The 21,484-nt window shown below is 32.0% G+C and overlaps 1 protein-coding gene across 2 annotated transcripts in view; it reads left to right on the top strand.

Annotated features, from left to right (window-relative positions):
• The window catches only part of LOC114336446 (acyl-CoA Delta-9 desaturase), a 154,422-nt gene that overhangs the window by 96,623 nt on the left and 36,315 nt on the right, over positions 1–21,484 (top strand). For both annotated transcript variants that reach the window (XM_028286807.2, XM_028286810.2), the window contains one exon: positions 12,387–12,606. In XM_028286807.2, coding sequence (XP_028142608.1) covers positions 12,387–12,606 — 220 coding nt within the window. The remainder of the gene's footprint in view (positions 1–12,386; positions 12,607–21,484) is intronic.

Genomic DNA, 21,484 nt, shown 5'->3' with positions numbered 1-21,484 from the left:
GGGGTTAAAATCCCACCCAGAGCATATAGAAATACATATAAAAGAAAGTAGGAAAATGTAACTTGTCTTTCACAAACAGTACAAAAAACTTTCTGTGCCCAAGCAAACCCCCTCCACCCCAGAGGAAAATTCTAGGGGCGCCACTGGTTAAGAACCCATTTTTAAATTTACCTATTTTAATTGGGAAATAAGCCACAATTTAACTTGAAAAATTGATTTTATTGACGTTTCGAATTCCACCTCGGACGTCGTTATCAAAATACAAAATATTAATAGTTAATTACATAAATGCCACAAAGAAATAGCTTCAGAACAGTTGTTAATTTTAATTTGTATTTTTAGTAAAATGAATTCTCGTAAAGAACGTTAATTTCTTCAGTGGCTTGCTGAAATTGAAAATTAAGAAAACTTGCTTTTGATCTATATTATTTTTACTTTTGTTTTGTTAAATTAATAAAAAAAATTGGTTTACGAGACTTTCTATAATATGTGAGTACAACCCATTTTATATTTATACATGTTGACATTCACTCTTCCTCGAATTAAGTCGAATTGATGTAGGTGAGGGCGACGCTCATACGCGTGCAACCACGTCACAATAGAAGACGCGTGTAACGGCGGGTTAAAAGAATATAAATTCTTTAAGTGATCTAAGTGCCGCCACTCCTGAATTAAGGTCAATATTTGGATCATGGAAAATACGACTTGTGCTGTTTGTCCTCTCTAAGAGTTCATTCCAAAATATTGCAGATATTCCTGTTTCCAGTAAAAACATTCGATTATACAAACCGTTTGCATCGCTACGAGTTTCGTCGTCTTTTGAAATTTTGGATAATGCTCCTTTAGTCTGATTATAACCTTTAAATCGTGCTTTTGCAGCGACACTTCTAGATTCTAGATCTAGACCTAGTGGTATGTATTTACTCTTTTAGAAACAATAATATTTCTGCTACGGTCGGCGTTGCTCTCGCTTAACGACGCAGCTTTTAAACATGCGATTAACAAGTTTTATCTATATCTAGAGGAAGTGAAAAATACATATAGTTCCTATAGTACTTCCAAGAAATCAAAGAATGCTATGGCAGCAGGACAACACTCAGCTGCAGATTTTGCAACTAAATTTAGAGAGTGGGCGGCACACGGAATCCACAATGCCAAAATATTATGTTATATCTAATTTTAACCTGAACACCATTGTATTTTCCACTCATAACTGACGCGTTGTCGTAGGATTGTGCCCTGCAGTTTTTCAAATCAATATCATCTTTTTGCAAGCATGTCATTAGATAATTTATATCTTCTGCTTTATGACCGTGATTTGGCAAAAACACATTTTTCACCGGAGAGAAACCTTCCATGTAACGAAATATCACAGTTAATTGATTGGTGAAAATTATTCTACCTGAATAATGTGCTGATTTTTTTAAGTTTGGGAATTTGTGGGGTCCCCGGAATGTGGGGGTCCCGGGCAGCTGCCCAGCCTGCCCCCCTTAAATCCGGCCCTGATTCCAGTTGATCCTAGGCTATAAAAAGCGATAAATAGAAATTGTAAATATAACCAAATATTTCTGCATTTAAATGGATACAACATTTCCCACTGTCAGTATTAAGTTTACCGGAAGGCAGACTATCCAAACAACCGGAAGAAATTTAACAAAACGGTTAACAATTTTCATCATATTTCCACTGGCACTGTCCATATTTACACTCCACAAGTCACATTGATGATTGACTGATGATCGGTAAAAAATAACCTTGAACATAATAATTAATGTAATAATGATATAATTATTAGACCTAAACACTTACTGAAATTGTAATGAAGTGTGTGATTTTCATCCGTAAATTAAATAAGATACGCAGATATATTCATTCTTAAAACAATTTACGCAGTTTATGTCATTCAAAATAAAATACGTTGTTCTATTCATTCACGTTTTGAGTAAAATACATATGAATAATAAGAGTAAGAACCCACTTGTAGATCGTTATCGATATTATCCACTTTTAGAGGTAAGTTCAATTTTTTGGAACACTTCCATCTAAACAGCTGCTCCAAACTTAAAATCCTGGTTGCAAGAAAAGAAAGTTACTAGACCATCCCCTCCTTTGTATAAATTATCCACAAGAAATATTTAATTTTTCCATAAAATGAAAACAATTTATATTACAAATTATTTGTCTAGGGAAATCGTAAAAAATGCCCCTTTTTAATAACTATTAAATTGGTGCCTTGGACGCTTTAGCATTTATATTGGAATTATTTTGCCTTATAGAATTTTACAAGTTTTGTTTATCGGTTGCTGACAATATTCCTCTATCTCTGAATTTGGCTCCGTATTTATTTTTTTGAAGATATTCTTCTTTAGCGGCGAATCGATTGAGGGTAAAATTTGATTGATCCCCGCGCATGCGCACACCGACAGTATGGTATTAGTTGTTATACGGGCTCTGATTGGGTGTTGAAATTTTGAAATGATCTGTCAATATTTGTTCAATATGGAGGTTATCGGTAAACAAAAATATTGTATAATATTAGTTTTTGTTGATGTGTGGACAGAAATAAAATCAAATTTATAATTATAGTGACTTTTTAAATAGTTTTGAAAAGCCGCAGGTACGTAATTCTAAATGTTTCAGTTGGAAATACCTAATAGTTTCAATACCTATCTGTTTGGAAAATGTAAACAAAATAATGTAGTTACCTATTAGTAGGCAATGCTTTAATTTACATAATCTGATTACGAACAAACTTTCTACAAATCTTCATCTCTATATCGTTTTCTTACTCTATATTTTGTTGTATTTTATTTCGACAAAAATCAAACTAATAATTTTATTAAATTCTTATAAATTTATGGTGTAAACGTGTAGTTTGTGTATATTCCCACATGACGTATACGAGAGTTTGGTGCAGTTTGAAATGGCGTCAACTTTCGTACGGCGCGGTAGACGTGAAGTGGGTTCAAGCCCCAAGCAAGTTATTATTTTTTTTATTTTTTTTTATAGATTTTATGATTGTAAGTATATTATTATATAATTTTTGAAGATATTTTTCTTTTTTGAAAGTGGTAGATAAGAAAGTTAGTTTGATTTTTAAATAAAATAAGTACAAATAACCTTTTAAGTATATTTACTTCGTTTAAATTACCTATTATATAATAGAAGAATATCTTCTTACGTGCGTACAAAGTACACACACATTCTTTTTTCCTAACCAATTTGTATACAGGGTGAGGCAGATAAAGGGCCTATTAGAAATATCTCAAGAACTAAAGGTAAGAGAATCATGAAAATTTGAATACGGGGGTTTTGAGGTAACTCATTTAATTATCATATTATTACCGGTATATCTCATTTTATTACCGGTATAACCGTAAGTAGCGAAGAGACCAAAATATTTTCATTAAATAGTTTATACCTCAATCTTCATGATTCTCTTACCTTTAGTTCTCGAGATATTTCTAATAGGCTCTTTATCTGCCTCACCCTATATATACAATATTGTCTAAAACGTGTGCTCATGATATTCTTCTTATCATCTCGTCTTATTTTGATTTTAATTTTTTTTTATAGTTTTTAATGCTTTCCATTTTTATCACTTCCATGCCGTTTCATATTTTGTTTTTTCCATTGATTCACACTGCAAGAGAATTTATTAAATCTCATCACTGTTGGTTTCCATAGTTGCAAAGAAATGAACAACGAATAAGTTTCTAATTAGGAAAAATCTACGTGTGGCAGCGATTCATGACAAAATGAAAGTGAGAGATAGTAAAAAGGAAGGTCATAATGAAGGAAATTAATGTTGGTATAACACGAAACAAAAACATTTGAAGAATTTGTTTAATTTTCGAGTATGAACCTGCATATCGATAAAAACAAAGAAAATGGGGATAAAAAAGAAATGATTTTAATATCTATAAAAAATAATGTATGACGTGTTTTTAACTGAACGAAACACGCCATACGCAAAAGTTCAATAGAAATAGTTAAGCTTTCATATAGTTTTTTTACTCGGTAATAAAAGTATGTATTACTTTATGACCTGCGAAATATAAAACAATTAATTAGTTCTTATAAATTTCCGGCACGTTTTATGTGTTATTTAAGTAGAATAACAAATAAGTAAATGCGCAACAATGACGCAAAAGATCATTGGAGATCAATGAGATGAAACTTTAATTTGCACATCGGAAATAGGCATATCATAAACGTCCACAAGGAAGAATTTCCTGTAGGTAGCTGGCGGTTCTACCATTAATTATTACAAATAAATTTAATGAAAAAGTTTCCATTATAAAAGGTATATTTATTTAAAAACCCTTAAAAGAGCTACAAATATCACACAACGTTTTCGCTCTCTAAAAGGAGCATCATCAGTGTTACAAGGTTGACATGCTGAGCTACCCAAAAATACATAGGTTAGGCCTCCCCAATCCTTTTCCATTCTTCTCTGGCTGTCGCTACAGTTATCCACCTAGAGCCCACGTGCTTCTTGACATCATCTGCCCATCTCAGTTGAAGAGTACAGGGGAAAAACAAGGAATGTCACTTTTTCATGAATTTTGGCTTTTCTCGCCATGTGGTAGTAAAAACTGAGTACTATCGACTAGACTATCGATTCAGAACAATAACCAGAAAGATCAGTATATATAAATTTTTTAAGAATTTGTATCCAGGCGAAGGACCAGGATTGTCCGCACGCCACTGGACCAAAATAAGCAATGTTAGCAGTTTTTTGGTGCATTATTAAATTAATAATTTAATTTAGATTAATATTATATTAAGATTCATCATCATCATCATTCTCTTTGCCTTATCCCTATGCGGGGTCGGGCGGGGCTAATATTATATTAAGATTATAGACCAATAATTGCTAGAATTCTGCTAAGAATCTCCTAAGTACTTTTTAGATATCATTAGAATTATTCCATTATTGGGGTTTATCTCAATATACAGGGTGAGGCAGATAAAGGGCCTATTAGATATATCTCGAAAACTAAAGGTAATAAAATCATGAAAATGGGGGTTTTGAGGTGTGAACTATTTAATGAAAATATTTTGGTCTCTTTGCTACTTCCGGTTATACCGGAAGTTGATTGTGACTTCGTTTTTTTTTAAGGGACACCCTGTATATTTTTACATTTTTGGATTCTCCTCGATTTCTTCTTTCTTAAAATATAAGGTATTGTAATATTATACAGGGTAGGTTAAACGATAATTACGTTTTCTTATTAATTTCGCAGCAACATTCGCACCCTGTAGGATTGTAGCAGTTTGACGTAATAAACTATATTTATGTTCAAATGATTTTTAATATAGTCTACTATTGTTAGGAATTATTGGTATAGTTAAATTTTTCATTTTAGTATACAGGGTTGGTTAGAAACTCGGAATGAGTATTTTCTGAGTTTTCTTAATTGGAACACCCTGTATTTTAGTTTTGTAATGAAATGTTATTTTATGGTACTTTTTAATTTCTTAAGCATTCCCTATACCTAACTGCTTTAATTTGTGAATTATTGGTGATTCCAGCCAAACATTAATCGCAAAAAAATATGTGAAATGGTATTAGGTTGGCCGTGAAAATATTCAATCACAAATATTTTTTTGGAAATAAATACATATTAATCTAGACTGATACTTAAAATTGCCAATAATGGTTGAGCTATCAAAATACCGTCGAAGTTAAGATTGTTGGTGCGATTAACAATTAACCACAAATTAAAGCAGTTAGGTATAGGGAATGCTTAAGAAGTAAAAAAGTACCATAAAATATCATTTCATTACAATACTAAAATATAGGGTGTTCCATTTAAGAAAACTCAGAAAATACTCATTCCGAGTTTCGACCCACCCTGTATACTAAAATTAAAAACTTAGCTATACTAATAATTATTAATAATAGTAGACTATATTTAAAATCATTTGAACTTAAATAGAGTTTATTATGTCAAACTACTACAATCCTACAGGGTGCGAATGTTGCTACGAAATTAATAAAAAAAACGTAATAATTATCTTTTAACCTAACCTGTATAATATTACAAAACCTTATATTTTAAGAAAGAAGAAATGGAGGAGAATCCAAAAATGTAAAAATATGCAGGGTGTCCCATTTAAAAAACGAAGTTACAATCAACTTCCGGTATACGCTGTGAGCTCGTACGTAGAGGGGATAATTTACAAATTCGCGAGCGCCAGTAGTGGCAAGTCTGTAAACGTTTACCGGAAATTTGACATAAATGTCAAAGTGATTAATTTAAAATTAAAATAAAACATTAATTATAAAAAATATTAGTTGATCAAAGCTGTGGTATATATTTTTACCTTAAATATACTTACGTTTTAAATACTGAATTTACGTTTTTTTACTGTTCTGTAATATGTAATTATAAATTAATCTAATAATCTTGGCGCCATCTACACGATAATTGTGAAAGTATCCGAAGTAAGAAATTAATATTTCATCAATAGAACGTCAAAATGATTAGCAAAATCTTAAAAAAATCTATTACAATTTAATTACTTTTTAGCGTTGTAAATATTAAGCGATAACAATTAAATAATAAATTTAAAAATTACCGGTGAAAGTTGAATTAGTAACCGCTAGGATCGACACCGGCGAAGCTCAGAGCGTATAACCGGATTTTGATGAAAATATTTTCATTAAATAGATCAGTCTTCAAAACCCCCTTATTCTAATTTTCATAATTCAGTTGCCTTTAGTTCTCGAGATATTTCTAATAGGCCCTTTATCTGCCTCACCCTATATATAAAATGTGACATTCCTTGTTTTTCCCCTGTACTCTTCATTTGTGGCCTTCCTCTGCTTGGTTTATATTCACACGGTCTCCAATTTATGAGAATTTTGTTCCATCGGTCTTCTTTTTGTCTTATAGTGTGTCTGGCAAATCTCCATTTCAACTTTGCAAGTTCTTGTCTAACATCCCTAAATTTGGTTTTCTCTCTTATCCACTCGTTTCTCTTTTTATCCATTAGTCTTATGTGCAACATTTGCCTTTCCACTGCTCTTTGCGTTTTTATGATGTTGTCCATGTTTGCTTTTGTAAACGTCCACGTTTGGGAACCGTAAGTGAGAACAGGGAGTACCCATCGATTGTATACCTTGGTCTTAAGATGTTGTGGATATCTTTTGTTTTTAAGGATGTAGCTTAGTTTTCCAAATGCCGCCCATGCCAGTCTAACTGGCGTGAAAGTAATAGCTACTGTAAATTGCGATTTGGTAGATTTTCGTTTTCTTTGTTTGGCCCAGTAGTTATCGAACTACCCTCGTAATATGTATTTTTAAAACAATTTCTACAAATTTCTAAATCATAATATTTACATATTTATTATATTCATGTTTAATCAACCTGTTACAAAAAAAATTCAACGATCAGCCGCTCGTTCCTTTCGCCTCCTGCAGAGCATCCTCCGTGACCTTGTGACCTTCATCAGACGGCTCAGGACGCCCCTTTTACCAGTCGATATCGTCAGCGTCATGTGTTCCACGACTACGATATCGGAGTAATCCAGGAGGAAAACCCACCACTAGACATAGGTTTGGATTTTTGTAGTATTCTTTTCGATGTACATACTTGAATTTCTGTGTGCTTTTCTCGTTGATTTGTAGTTGTTATTTTTAATGTTATTTAATATTCTGAGTTGTTATTTAGTTGGCCCTGGTTAGGGTTAGTGAACAACAGGTCGGCGTTCGTGGGTGTCGAGGGAACTATCTGTAGATAACTGTATGTAAGTGGCAAAAAATAATTATTAGAAAACCAAAAATGTCCTAAATCTACGTTTTACATTCACAAATTACACTCTTTCAGTAATGCCTAAGATTTTTTAGTATATTTAGAAATTTTTGTAAAATTTATTTTTAACCTTGAATGATAAAAGCTATAACCTCAAAATATTTATCAATTGGTTGATTTTAATATGGGGTTACTAGTTTTATCGACAAAATATCTCTATAATATGTAGTAATCTTTATTTGAAAGCTTTTTTTTAACCTAAAATGGTCACTAGAATTGTTTTTCGTTGTCATTTATGGTTGTTTTTAAATACCTGAGTATTTTCAGCCATTCTGGTTACAATCTCCAAGGCTCCAAGAAGTATAGGTATGTTAATCCTGGTTCTTTTTATTTAAGTTCTCTGTAGATATAATTATGAACAATATAACTACCCTATGAGTCACAATTACGGCGTATGATTTTATTGTCTGTTTAATGGTTTATAAGTATTCAAGTCATGTCTCTTGATATGCTTCATAACTTATTCTAACTTGCTGTTTTGCTGACAAAGTATATTTTCTTGCAATTTGTCTTCCCGTGTGCACTACAATGATATAAATTGGTGAAGTTATTTCTGAAGGAAAATTATTTGCCTCAATTGTTCATTAGGAATCAAATCAATTCTGTGTAATTTACTGTCATAAGTAAAAATCTCATTTTGTTAATAATATTTGTTATAATTTAAAAAAATAAACACTATATTTTAAAAAATGAGGATTGATTGAAACATTATGTCTGATTTGTTTTCATGAAGTTGTTCTGGAGCCTGAATACACTTTTCATTATCAGTATCTTTTTGGGAATTTAATTTATTTTTTAGACATTATCACTTAATGGTTATTTCGAAATATTGACTGAAATTTACAAAAGTTCTTCTCCAACTTCTTCTAGAGATGGTCTATCGCGTTTGGTCTATTAACACTACTTAATGATCATTCCATACGGAATAGGTAATTAAAGAGCCCAAGATTCTATCGTCAAGGGATGTCCTCTTGTGACAAATAAAAAAAATGGTGGTGGGTCTTGGGCCCACCATTTAAAAAAAATGTATTAACTCTCTCATGAGACTTTTTTTATTCAGTTATTCATAGTCAGACAACTTTTCTATTTCGGAAAACTTTCGGTAGGTGGGCATTTCGTAAATATAGAGCTTTCCAAAACTTTAGAAACCTCAAAACGAAACACCCTCTCCCGAAAATTTTCCGAAATACAAAAGTTGTCTGACTCGATATGAATAATTGAATAAAAAAACTCTCATGAAAGGGGGGGAATATATATTTTTTCGGTGGGCCCAAGGACTAATGTAATATTATATTTTTAAACCCGTGATTGTTCTTCTATAAGCATTTTACTTACTTATCATATTGTACTACTAAGTTCGGATAAGTTTTTTAATGTAAAGTATAATATACTTACATTACACAAAAATAGCCCATAACTGTTTATATGAATTTTAAAAAAATTAGCAGTCATTAATTCCAACTTGCGAATGGAAAATTTAAATCCTTATCGTTTCAAATGTATGAATAATTAATTGTAGTTCATATTTCGGATTTCAAATCACGTGGATAAAGTACTTCAATTTTAAAGTACTGCAATTGGAGGCTAGTCGTCTGGATTATTTCAGTTTTGGTTTAGAGATAGCTACATGTGCATTCTCTGATGAAAAATTAACGAGTTTTGAAACCGTTCGGTCAGAGTGTTTGTAGCGCTCTTTAAGCGAACTGAAATATAAGACGGCTTTGGCTTCGTATTGCAACGAAGTGAAGATGGTTATTCATTTTTTCATCTACTTCAATTTTCTTCTTTTGATTGTATTCAGAACTTCTCTTTGTTTAGACACTGTAAAACTGTTTGATTCTTCACTCTGTTCCAGCTTGTGTTCTAGCTTGCTTTATTTGGTTACCTTGATCTTGTGTCATTTTTTGTCCAATCTGTATTGAATTCGTTACATCGTCCTACAACTCCCTCACAGCATTTGTATAAATCGGTGGAATTTTCTTGTTTTCTAGCACCTGACACAACTTGGGTAATGGGACAGTATCATACACTTTTTGAAGGCCAATATATCATGTGCGTCTCTATATTTTGTTTCAAGCACTTTTCTATTGTTTGTTTGTTGATCACATTGTCTATACGAAAACTACCAGTATCTACGAAAGCCACTCTGGCCTTCAACGTCTTCCCAACAATCTTCAATTCGACTTTTAATTATCTTCGAGTGTCTTACAGATGTTGTTGGTTACACTAAGTAAGGTTAGACTTGAGTTACAAGTTTTCCATATAAAAGATAGTTCTTCGCTTCTCAATAATAAATTAAAAATATACATTATTAGCTGAAATAATTTATGGCCATATTTATTTAATCAGTTCATATGGGTCCTGGACCCTTTTCTTAGTTATTCCGGTCCTGGAGCTTTTCCATTTTTCGTAAGTTTGACGTTATTTAATTTCTTCTGACATTATTTTAGTTTCTTCGCAGTATGAAGTATGTATACTTGTTCTCTAGTCTTCTTTCAGTGCCTCACAGTTTTTCGATTTCTTTCTAACGCATTAAGTTGGAAGAGAATTGTTGATAGATGGCGCTATAATAAAAAAAATTATTTACGTATATACAAATCAAAGAATCTTTGATTTACAAATCACAGAACATACCTTTTTATAAATGCAATGAACACGATTGATTTGTTTTTATACCAAATTACAAATAAAAGGGTTATACTGCAATAAACTTTTCTTATTTGGCTGATTACGATTCTGACAATTGTCAGATTCAACTAAAATGTCATGCAATGATTCTCAACATTTTTGAAATTATATATGAAGTCAAAATTAATGCCACACTGAAAGACTGAGAAAAACTTTAGATTTTTAATCGTGGAAATATGTACGTAATAGGTACCTAAATCATTTTTTTTCCGATTATCAACCATCTATCAACAACTAGAATAAAGGTGTATAATCACGGACGTACCTTTTCTTTCGTCACTTGTGACGCACTGAAGAAAGCCTCTGACAAGCACCATATAATAATATTATGTTTTTCGTAGGCAATATCTTGAAATTCTGCTCGTTCTTCAGTCAGAATTTTTCAATCAGAGTCTATACCACACCTAGACCCTAACGTTATTAACCTTTATTTTGGAGTTTTCCATGCATATACAGTAGTCAATTATTGATTTAAAATTTCTTGTGGGTTAAGTCTAAGTGAGTTTATGGATCCTTATGCTGATAGTATTCATTATCTTTAAATCCATATGTTCGCAGAAACTTTTAATCTTTCACCGTTCTTATTTATTTTTTGTCTCCAAATGAACCAACCACTTTGCTATTTACTTTTTTTTCCCGGTTCTATCATTAAAGGCACTAGTAGCATTACTTCCTTCTTATGTAGGTCCACTACTACTAGGACATGTCTTTTAGCTTCGTCTCTACTTTTGATAGTCTTTCATTTATTTGTTTCCAGTTCCTAATACTTTGAGTCAGACTTTTCTTTGTCAGTACACTTAGGGTAAGAACAGAACAAGTAGGTCGAGGTGGAGGTGTAGGTCGCGGTGGATGCTACTGGTTAAGTCGCGGTCGATGTCAACAGCACAAGGAGGTCACCTGCGCTGTCAGTCGAGCTAGAACCACTATCAAGTGAAGTAGTTTAATGAAATTTGAATGACAAAAATACAAGTGCTTTGGCGATGTTGTGTCAGTCAAGTGATGGTAGTGATGAAATGTCAGCTGTAAATAATCATATCCTCCTTCATATTTCAAAAATTTACTGAATTTAATTACTTTAGAAATTCAGAAATAAACTGAATACAAAAAAGGGATTATATAAAAAGTATCAACTCGGATAGCGCAGGTAACAACTTGGCTTCGAACGGATCAATCACAGGGAAGCATCCTTGTAGGCCGCGCAGTAGACATCCATGTAAAACAAACTCATTTTATTTTCAAAATCATCGACGTAAACCTCCTGGATGACATCGCGCTAAACCTCCACCGCGACTTACCTGCTCTGTTCTCTTCCATACACTACAATGTGTTTGTTTTACATGGATATCGACATCGACCGCGACCTCCACCTTCACCGCAACCCACTTGTTCTGTTCTTACCCTTACACCTGCTGCTTGTGAATGAAGAAACTAATCTGATTAATGATTGAGAAACACCTGTTACCTATGGGAACACTACCGTTCCTAATGGCGATTTTTAAAGGGACGAAAAATATTATAGAAATCAATATTTAAGACGAAAATAACGAGAACACCAAGAAAACATCAAAATTTATAATATGATGTTCCATTTACTCACCACACACACTACATAATATTACACTATCTGATTGCAAAATCAACAGTAACAGTACCAGGCCAATGGCCATTAGTTGTCTAGGCATTAAGCTAAACAAAAATCGTATTAAAGTAAAGAAAGCTATTTAAATATTTTTGTGTGTATGATCTATAATCTATATAGGTTTACATCATCATCATAGTATTTGTTAATATGTAATATTTAATACAAACTGCAATTTTTCCAAACTAGTTTGTTAAAATGAATCTTTGGTTAATCTTGATAATTTCTTGTTGCAGATAACAATGGCACCAAACACGTCAATGCCCACCGGTGTTCTTCATGAACACGATGACGAAGTCCAAGCAAAAATGATTCCCGCGGAAATTGTAAAACCAAGCGAGCGCAAACTTGAACTGGTTTGGCGCAACATCATTCTTTTTGCTTATCTTCACATGGTAGCGCTGTATGGATTTTATCTGATGATAGCACAGGCGAAAGTATTTACTTCGATATTGGGTGAGTACATTTCCAATATTTCATTCATTGCTGTTTTCAATTCTTCATATTTGTTGCAATTGTCTTTCCTTTAAAACTGAATTTGTCCAGTTTTATTATTGTTTCACTTAGATCCCAAATTTCTTTTAATCGCTAGATCAAAGATCAGACAACGTTGGCGGGTCTGGTATTAACTGGAATTGAGATTTTCTTATCAAATTTGAAAAAGTGTTAGCATCTTCCATCTCGTCTCTGTTACAACAACAAATAACCCGGAAATATTTTATTTTTTAATATTACATAGTTTATTGGCAAAATCTAAAATTAAGGTCTACCTAATTATAAGATTTTAATATTTCCTTGTTACTTTTGTTTTAACCTGCTGTTTGATATCCTTCTTTTCCCGGGCCTTATTGTATTGGGCTGATTTTAAGAAATAAAAAAAAAAGATTTTAAGAATTTTTCCCTTATTCTTCGTGATTAAGATTGATTCTTCCGACTGGCTAAATAAACGAGTGTCACAAAAAACATTCAAAAATTTTCGATTGAATAAGTATCTTACGAATTACCAAGCTAGCACTTTTACTTGCTTGTTTGTACAGAATTTTTACAGTTTGTAGTACTTTTTGATAAGACGAAAATTTGTTTATGAACGTGTAATTTATATTACGCTAAAACCAACCTGGGTTCAAAAAACGCGTATGCGTATTCCTTGTCTCAAGGAAACACTGGTTCTGTTGTATATATTAAGGATTTCCACAGTTTTCACTGTATTCCTTCACTCAACCGTTCTTTCCAGTTCTTTCTGTTTTGACAGTCCCCTTCCTACAGATTTTTTCTTTCCATTGCTTCGTCCACTTCATCTCTGGAAGATCTTCGGGGTCTGTCTCTCTTCCTTCTTCCTATCGAGCTTTACTCTGGCCTGCTCTTCTGACATGTCCGTACCAGGTTAAAACACTTTGACTGTCATGTGTACCATATATGGACACAGGCAATTTTAGTTCTCTGTCATGTGTACATATATTGGACACAGGTTTTATCAGCGTTTCAGCCATGTGTCCGTGGTTGGTATACATTTACCGTGTACTTAAATGGGAATATCATTGAGTCTGGCGTAGAACTATAACGTTTAAAAATATCCTGGGATTTTTTTAATTTTTAAAGGTATAAGGGATAATAAAATGAAAATTAACTATACATTAACTTTTTTTATTTTTATGACAGTACAGCATATTATAATAAAAAGTAAATAATGTAGTATTTTTAACTAGAAAATTAGGTTGTTCTGAAGCTATTTCCTTGTGGCATTTTTATGATTAACTATTTAGATGGGAGATAAGCTCCAATTAAATTGAAAAAATAATTTTATTAATGTTTCGACGCCCAAATCGGGTGTCTTTGTCGAAATACAAAATACTACTAAAATAAACAAAAATGTTGTTGCTAAGCAAAGTCGTATAACTATCTTTTAGTAAAATCGTCCCAGGAACGCTACTCATAAATATTGGCGATACCTTTTTCAAGTCTTCTACTTTAAAATGTATATTATACGTCTGAATTGCCAATATAAATGAGTCAGATTAAATAAATTATTAAAAGAATTTTTTTACTTAGCAACAACATTTTTGTTTATTTTAGTAGTATTTTGTATTTTGACAACGACGCCCGATTTGGCCGTCGAAACGTTAATAAAATTATTTTTTCAATTTAATTGTGGCTTATTTCCCATCTAAATAGTAATTAGAAAATTAGGTACTGAGAGTCAATTTTATTGTACATGTTTTGGTTAGTTTTTTGTGAAAACATGGTTGGCAAAGACACATTCTAAGCACATAAAAGGGCTCTCTTCACATCCGTTGCATACCTGTGTGATTGATTCATTTTGTGTTTTTTATAGCATAATTTCGACCATGGAGTTCAGAGTTTTTTTTGTAACAAATTGTGCATCTGCCTCTTTTGTTCAAAGCATTTTGAGTAAGTTCATGTTTGGCTTGAACTTGTACAGGAAGACGTAGATTAACTACTTTGAAGAAGTTGCATGCACACATTTTCTTTGAATTTTGTAACTGACATTTGGCTTTGGTTGATGTTATTGAAAATAATTAGAGTATTCACCAGTGAAATACCAGTAATCATCTCAAGTGCCACTTTTCTGTACCATTTGACAGACTTTCGTAAGCAGTTTGAGTAAGCTATCTTTTGATCTGACATGTTCACAAATGCTTTTGCCTTATTGTACTCGACAATGGCTGCAGGTTTTCTTTTAGGGCCTTCCCTAAGATAACGGACTATTTGACCTTAAGTGTCCATCTATGGTACTTATGGTCTGCAACTAGACATTAGGAACAATTTCACAATCGCTGGCCGCGTGCACCAAATGAGGACACAGCAATTTTTACAAAAATACCCAAATACAAATCTGATTTTACGATTTTTGCTAAAAACAAACACAAATCGAGTAATTAAGATGAAAAAAATATTTTGGCCCAGAAGATCCGGTACAAAATTTACTCTGAATTTACCTGTCAGTTAAAGTGTTAATATCCGTTTCTAGGTCAATTGCTCGAAATACAAATTACTCGAATAGAAAATTATATATTTATCGAAATATTTATTCACAATAGTGCAAAATATATACATAAGAAAGATACCTAAATATACATAAGAAAGATACTTTTAATATGACAAATTATGTAATATTCCATGTAGATAATCTCATAAATATTATTTTTTGTTGTTCATAATTGTTTATTAAACGCAATAACCTATCAACACTTATTTGCATTTTGGAATCCGCGATGCCAATCTTCGATAAAATTAAGGTACCTACCTAACGATTTTAATCGTTCCCTAATACCTGGAAATTATCATCCCTAATTATCATAATGAGACTAAATCAAAATAGTTATTTTTCTTTTTGTTTCCAAAGTTCAAAGATATTTTAGTTATACCTAATTGACCTAATAAATATTTTTTCAGCATAAATTAATATACGATTATATACGTTGAATATCACATAATTTTTCCTATTTAAAATATTATTCCAATGTACATATATATTTTGTATTATTATGGAAAAATATTTAGATATACGTATATAATTTTCCTTTTTATTCGAGCAATTTTCATGTCGAGCAATTCGTTTTCGAGAAATTGATTTCGAGCAATTGCGTTCGAGCAATTCACCGGTTACCGGCTAATATCTAGGTTATTTATTCTATCTCTTCTTGTTACTCTGCAGTTTCTACTTAGGAATTTCATCTCTGTTGCTGTTTTGGTTTTCTTATTTATTGTCCAATTTTTACACCCTGAGGATACTTCTTGTCATGGTGTTATTATAAAAGATTATTCTTCTTTTTCTTTTAAACTGATGTTCTTATCCCATAGTACCGGGTTCAATTTTCATCTGCACTGTCCAAAAAGATGTGAAAAAATAAGCATGTGGTGCTTCATAAGACCGGAACTTAAAAATGTGGTCGTGCTTATTTACTTGAATACCTAACTTCATCTTTGGATGAATATTAACGAGTGATGAATACGAATCGTCCTATGGTTCTATCATAGCAGTTATAACGAATATAATCTAGCTACCCCAATATCATTTTAGTATGTATCCAAGTACCTATGTATTTACTTATACAGGGTGTAACGAAAATACAGGTCATAAATTTAATCTCATTCTGGTACCAAAAATAGTTTGATTGAACCTAACTTACCTTAGTACGACTGTGCATATAAAAAAAGTTACAACCCTTTGAAGTTACAAAATGAAAATCGATTTCTTCCAATATATCGAAAACTGTTAAAGATTTTTTATTGAAAATGGACATATGGCATTCTTATGACAGTAGCATCTTAAGAAAAAATTATAGTGAAATTTGGACACCCTATAAAAATTTTATGGGGGTTTAGTTCCTTTAAACCTCCTCAAACTTTTGTGTACGTTCCAATTAAATTATTATTGTAGTACCATTACTTAAACACAATGTTTTTAAAACTTTTTTGGCTCCTAGTACTTTTTCGAAAAGTCAGTTTTTATCGAGATATTTTGAATATTTGTCAAATCCACCACATATTTGTACATGGTTAAGTACGATTATGGAAACTTGGTAATAATATGAAAATTTATGTATGATTTACATTTTTAGGTATATTTTGAACCGTATTAAAAAAGAAGCCATATCTCGATAAAAGGTACCTTCTCGAAAAAATACAAGGAGGCAAAAAAGTTTTAAAACACTGTGTTTAACTAATGGTACCGTAGCAATATTTTAATTGGAACGTACACAATCATTTGGGGGGTTTAAAAGAACAAAACCCACATAAAATTTTTATGTACCTAAACATATTAAAAAATAAGCCTCAAATCGATAAAAACTGCCTTATCGAAAAAATACTAAGAGGCAAACAAGTTTTAAGAATATTAAATTTAACTAATGGTACCACAATAATAATTTAATTGAGACGTACACAAAATTTGGGGGGGGGGGGGTTTAAGGGAACAAAACCCCCATAAAATTTTTATGAGGTGCACAAATTTCACTATAATTTTTCTTTAAGATGCCCCTACCATAAGAATGCCACATATCCATTTTCAATAAAAAATCTCTAATAGTTTTCGATATATTCGAAAAAATCGATTTTCATTTTGTAACTTCAAAGGCCTATAACTTTTTTTATGTGCATATTTGTACTAAGGTAAGTTTTGGTCCCAGAATATGTGATTTAATTTATGACCTGTATTTTTGTTACACCCTGTATAATGCTTGGTTGTTTTGGGTGGGCACTGCACTGTCTGGACCTCTAATATGAGTGTTAAGTGATAATCAATAAAAAGCTTCCTGAAACTTTCCCGTAAGTAACAAGTATATTATGTATTTTCTAGTAGGGAAATTTTTTTGACGATTTAAAATTTTCAAACGTTTGTTTTTCAAGAAACATTAAAAACTTTATATTATTTTCTTTGTTCTTATCTTGCAGTTGATGTAACATAACAATCAGCTGTTCCGCTACAATCACAATGTGAAGTTCACCGAAAGTCAAGTTCAAAAATATCGTTTCTCTTGTCCTACAAGGTCGTAGAGATAAGTTAAGGAGTGTAGCAGAGGTTACATAATATGTGTATCAATTTCGTTCTCGCGATTTTTTATCAGTAGAGGTCAGTCGGTTATTTTTGGGTGCATGTTACACGCGTGTACAGGGTGATTATCACGTAATTATTATTACAAAACATGGCGGATGCAAAGAGATCGATTGTGTAAACTTGGTATATCGCAAAATTTAATCGCATTTGCGAATTTATAATGTGCGACTTAGTGATAAAGGCAGCCACTAACAAAAATGAAGGTTGTCGAAGGTTGTCTTTTTAGTTTTGCATATAGCCATAAAGACAAAAAATATATTATAGACTTCAAGTACTTTACTACTTTATTGCTTCTTAAAATATGTCCCACCAAGATCGATACACTTTTGCATATGTTCAAACCAATTGGTAAAACAGTTATTCCAGTCTTCGGTTAACACCTGCAAAATCGCTGGTTTAAAGTCATCGATGGATGGCTTCTTCTAGCGACTGGAATCGCTGTCCACACATTGAATTCTGATCTTTGGGAACGTGAAGAAATCGTTGGTGGATGATTTAACAATTCAATGTTTTGAAGCTCCAAAAACTCTATTGTTTTTGAGCAGCGTGAGCACTTGCATTGTCCTGATCTAAGATGATTCGCCGTTTTGTGTTGCTTTGTCAAAGTTGCACGATAATTTCTGATAAACAAACAGTTATATACTAATCAGAAGGAACTGTTCTTCGATCTTCTAACTAAAGCAATTATTGCTATATGACCAGATTTTGACACAAAAGTTGCTATCCTTTTCTTTGACACACTTTTGTTGGTTTTCCTTCATCGTGAAACACACACACCGGATTGGCGTTTATTTTCCGTTTCGTAGGAGTAAAAATGCAAGATTCCACGCCACTAACAATACTATAAACATTTTTTGAACTTCCTTTGTTGAACCATTCCAATGTTTTTCGACACCAATTGACGCGAAACGCTTTTTGCTCTTCTGTGAGCGAATGAGGGATCTAACGGGAACCCAACTTCGTTACACCCAGTAGGATCTTTCGGATCGAGGTCTTTGAAATGCCCAATCTTCCGGTATGTTAGAAAGCGGCCATCCTTAATTAGCTGACTAACCGCATCAATGTTTTGCTGTGTGACTGCTGTTTTGGGTAGAACTGGCCTGGATTTGTCGTTGAGACTGGAGCGACCACGTTGAAATTCGCAATACCAGCGGGAAATAGTTACCTGGTGTGATGCTTCATTCCCAAACACAGAAACCATTTCAGCGAGACATTGCTGTTGGGATAATTCTCCCCGAAAATTGTAAAAAATTATTGCTCAAAAATGTTCTCGGCTAAGATCCATTTTCCGACCGACTTTAATTTCAATAATTCATGGTACCTATTGGGACCGTGCAAGTTCGGCAAAGCGACCCCTATTTCTACGCTCTGTACTTTTATTCGCACTTTTAATTATATTGGCCAATTATATTAGTCCTGGTTACTGGATAATTGTCAAGGCCATAGTCCAAAAAAATAATAAGAAGAAAAAATAAGATGCAGGTTATGTTATGCAAACGTAAACAATTGTATGTAGTAAATAAAATTAGTTATTAAAATGCAGTACTGCAAGCAAAATACAATTGGAAAGAAATCCTTTGTAAAAGGTATAAAATTTTTTTATTAAAAATCCCTTAAAAGGGCTACATCACAACAAAACGTTTTCGATTTTTATAAAAAATATTTTTATAAAAAATCATCATCAGTGTTCGATAAACTGGATGCTAGCTGAGCCACAAAAGAAAAATATCTGGGTAAAAACCCTTTACATATAATATAGATGCCTTAAAAGTGCATACTTCGATAAAAAGGCCTGTGATGGTCACATGGCAAACAGGATAATGCCCTAAGGTAAGGTATACAGGTATCCCAACACGTGGGATCCAAATTGAGTTGATCACATTTCAATGACTTAATGGCACAATGGCTTAAAATACAATTATTTAAATTTACCTTTATATAATAATTGCATATCATATCGATATTGTGGAGGAATATATAATTTTTCTGCTTCAATGACAGAAGGTATGAAATATACGTCAATTTGACAATTTCAATTGACAATATGAATTATTTAAGATAGTTGCAATATTTCTCCGCGACTCGCGCACGGTCGTTTCTCGTTTCCGTTCCAAGTACTTGCACACCGCGAATACGACTTGATGTATCGCATTGAAACTCTGGATTTATGTCAACAAAAGATTGAGGTTACGTTTGTGTCGGAAGGTTTTGGATTAAAAGGAAAGCTATTCTGGGATAAAGCTTTTTATGTACCCTATAATGTCAATACATATTTATTTAATTGTTTCCACTTTAAGTGTTCAGAGCGGATATTCGTCTAATAAATATAATATATTTGTTTATAAAGTTTCTTCTTCTTCTTCGTCTTTTATACAGGGTGTTTCATTGGGAAAGTAACATACGTTAACTGCAGAAAGAGGACATTTAGGCGGTCTCAAAAATACCATACTTAATGGGTCTTACTCCATTAATAACAAAGATACTGAGTGTTTTATCTATTTTGCCATTTTCTTATTTGGTTCATAACTTTTTAACCACACTGTATATTTATTTTATATTTGGCACGCAAATATCGTTTAAGGTGTTCAATAAATTAAATTATTTACAATTGTAAAAAATCCAGGTCCGGATAAAAAAAAATTGGAAAAATATTCCAACCCAAAAACAACAACCTGTACATTAAATTTTTTTAAAATGGATTTTTCAGTTGAAAAGAGGATGGAAATCTAAATTTAGTGGTATACTTTGAATTTTTGGCAAATGATTTTTCTGGTCAAATTTTGAATTTAAATTCTGAAATTATGTGAATTTCGAGAGCTCTAAGTAGAAAAAAATTGAAATACAGCTTACAACTTGTCAACCGCACTGTATATTTATTTTATATTTAACACGCGAATATTCTTTTAGGTGTCCAATCAATTAATTTATTTACAAATAAAAAAAATCCAGGTCCGGATTAAAAAATTTTGTATAAATGTTCCGACCCAAAAAAACACAGCCTGTATATTCATTTTTTTTAATGGATTTTGCATTTGAAGAGAGGCTGAAAAACTAAATTTAATGGTACATTTTGAATTTTCGGCAAAATAATTTTTCTGGTAAAATTTTGAACTTGAATTCTGAAATTATGTGAATTGCGAAGCTCAAAGTAAAAAAAAAATTAAAATATGATTTAATTTTAATTAATACCAATATTTAATCTAAATTGGTAAAATATTAACATTTTGACACATAACAATAATTCTTGATGGTGGCAATTTTGAATAAGTACTTTAGTTTTGAATAGTTATGCTGCACATTTTCTCTGTTTTGTTATAATTTTTAGATACTTTGTTGATTAAAGTGATGTATTCTTTATTGACTCTTTATTATTTATTCATTATTTGAAGATGAATATTCGCCATAAACTATTTGTCACAGATAATAAAAAAACACTGAAATATTTTAACATTTTACCAATTTAGATTAAATAATGGTATTAATTAAAATTAAGTCGCATTTTAATGTTTTCTACTTAGAGCTCTCGCAATTTACATACATAATTTCAGAATTCAAATTCAAAATTTGACCAGAAAAATCATTTTGCCGAAAATTCAACGTATACCACTAAATTTAGCTTTTCATCCTCTTTTCAACTAAAAAATCCGTTTTAAAAAAATTTAATATACAGGGTGTTTTTTGGGGTCGGAACATTTTTACAATATTTTTTAATCCAGACCTGGATTTTTTATAATTGTAAATAAAATAGTTGATTGG

This window comes from Diabrotica virgifera, chromosome 1 (assembly GCF_917563875.1).
Source record: "Diabrotica virgifera virgifera chromosome 1, PGI_DIABVI_V3a".
NCBI lineage: Eukaryota > Metazoa > Arthropoda > Insecta > Coleoptera > Chrysomelidae > Diabrotica > Diabrotica virgifera.
This window is presented reverse-complemented; position numbering and strand designations above follow the sequence as displayed.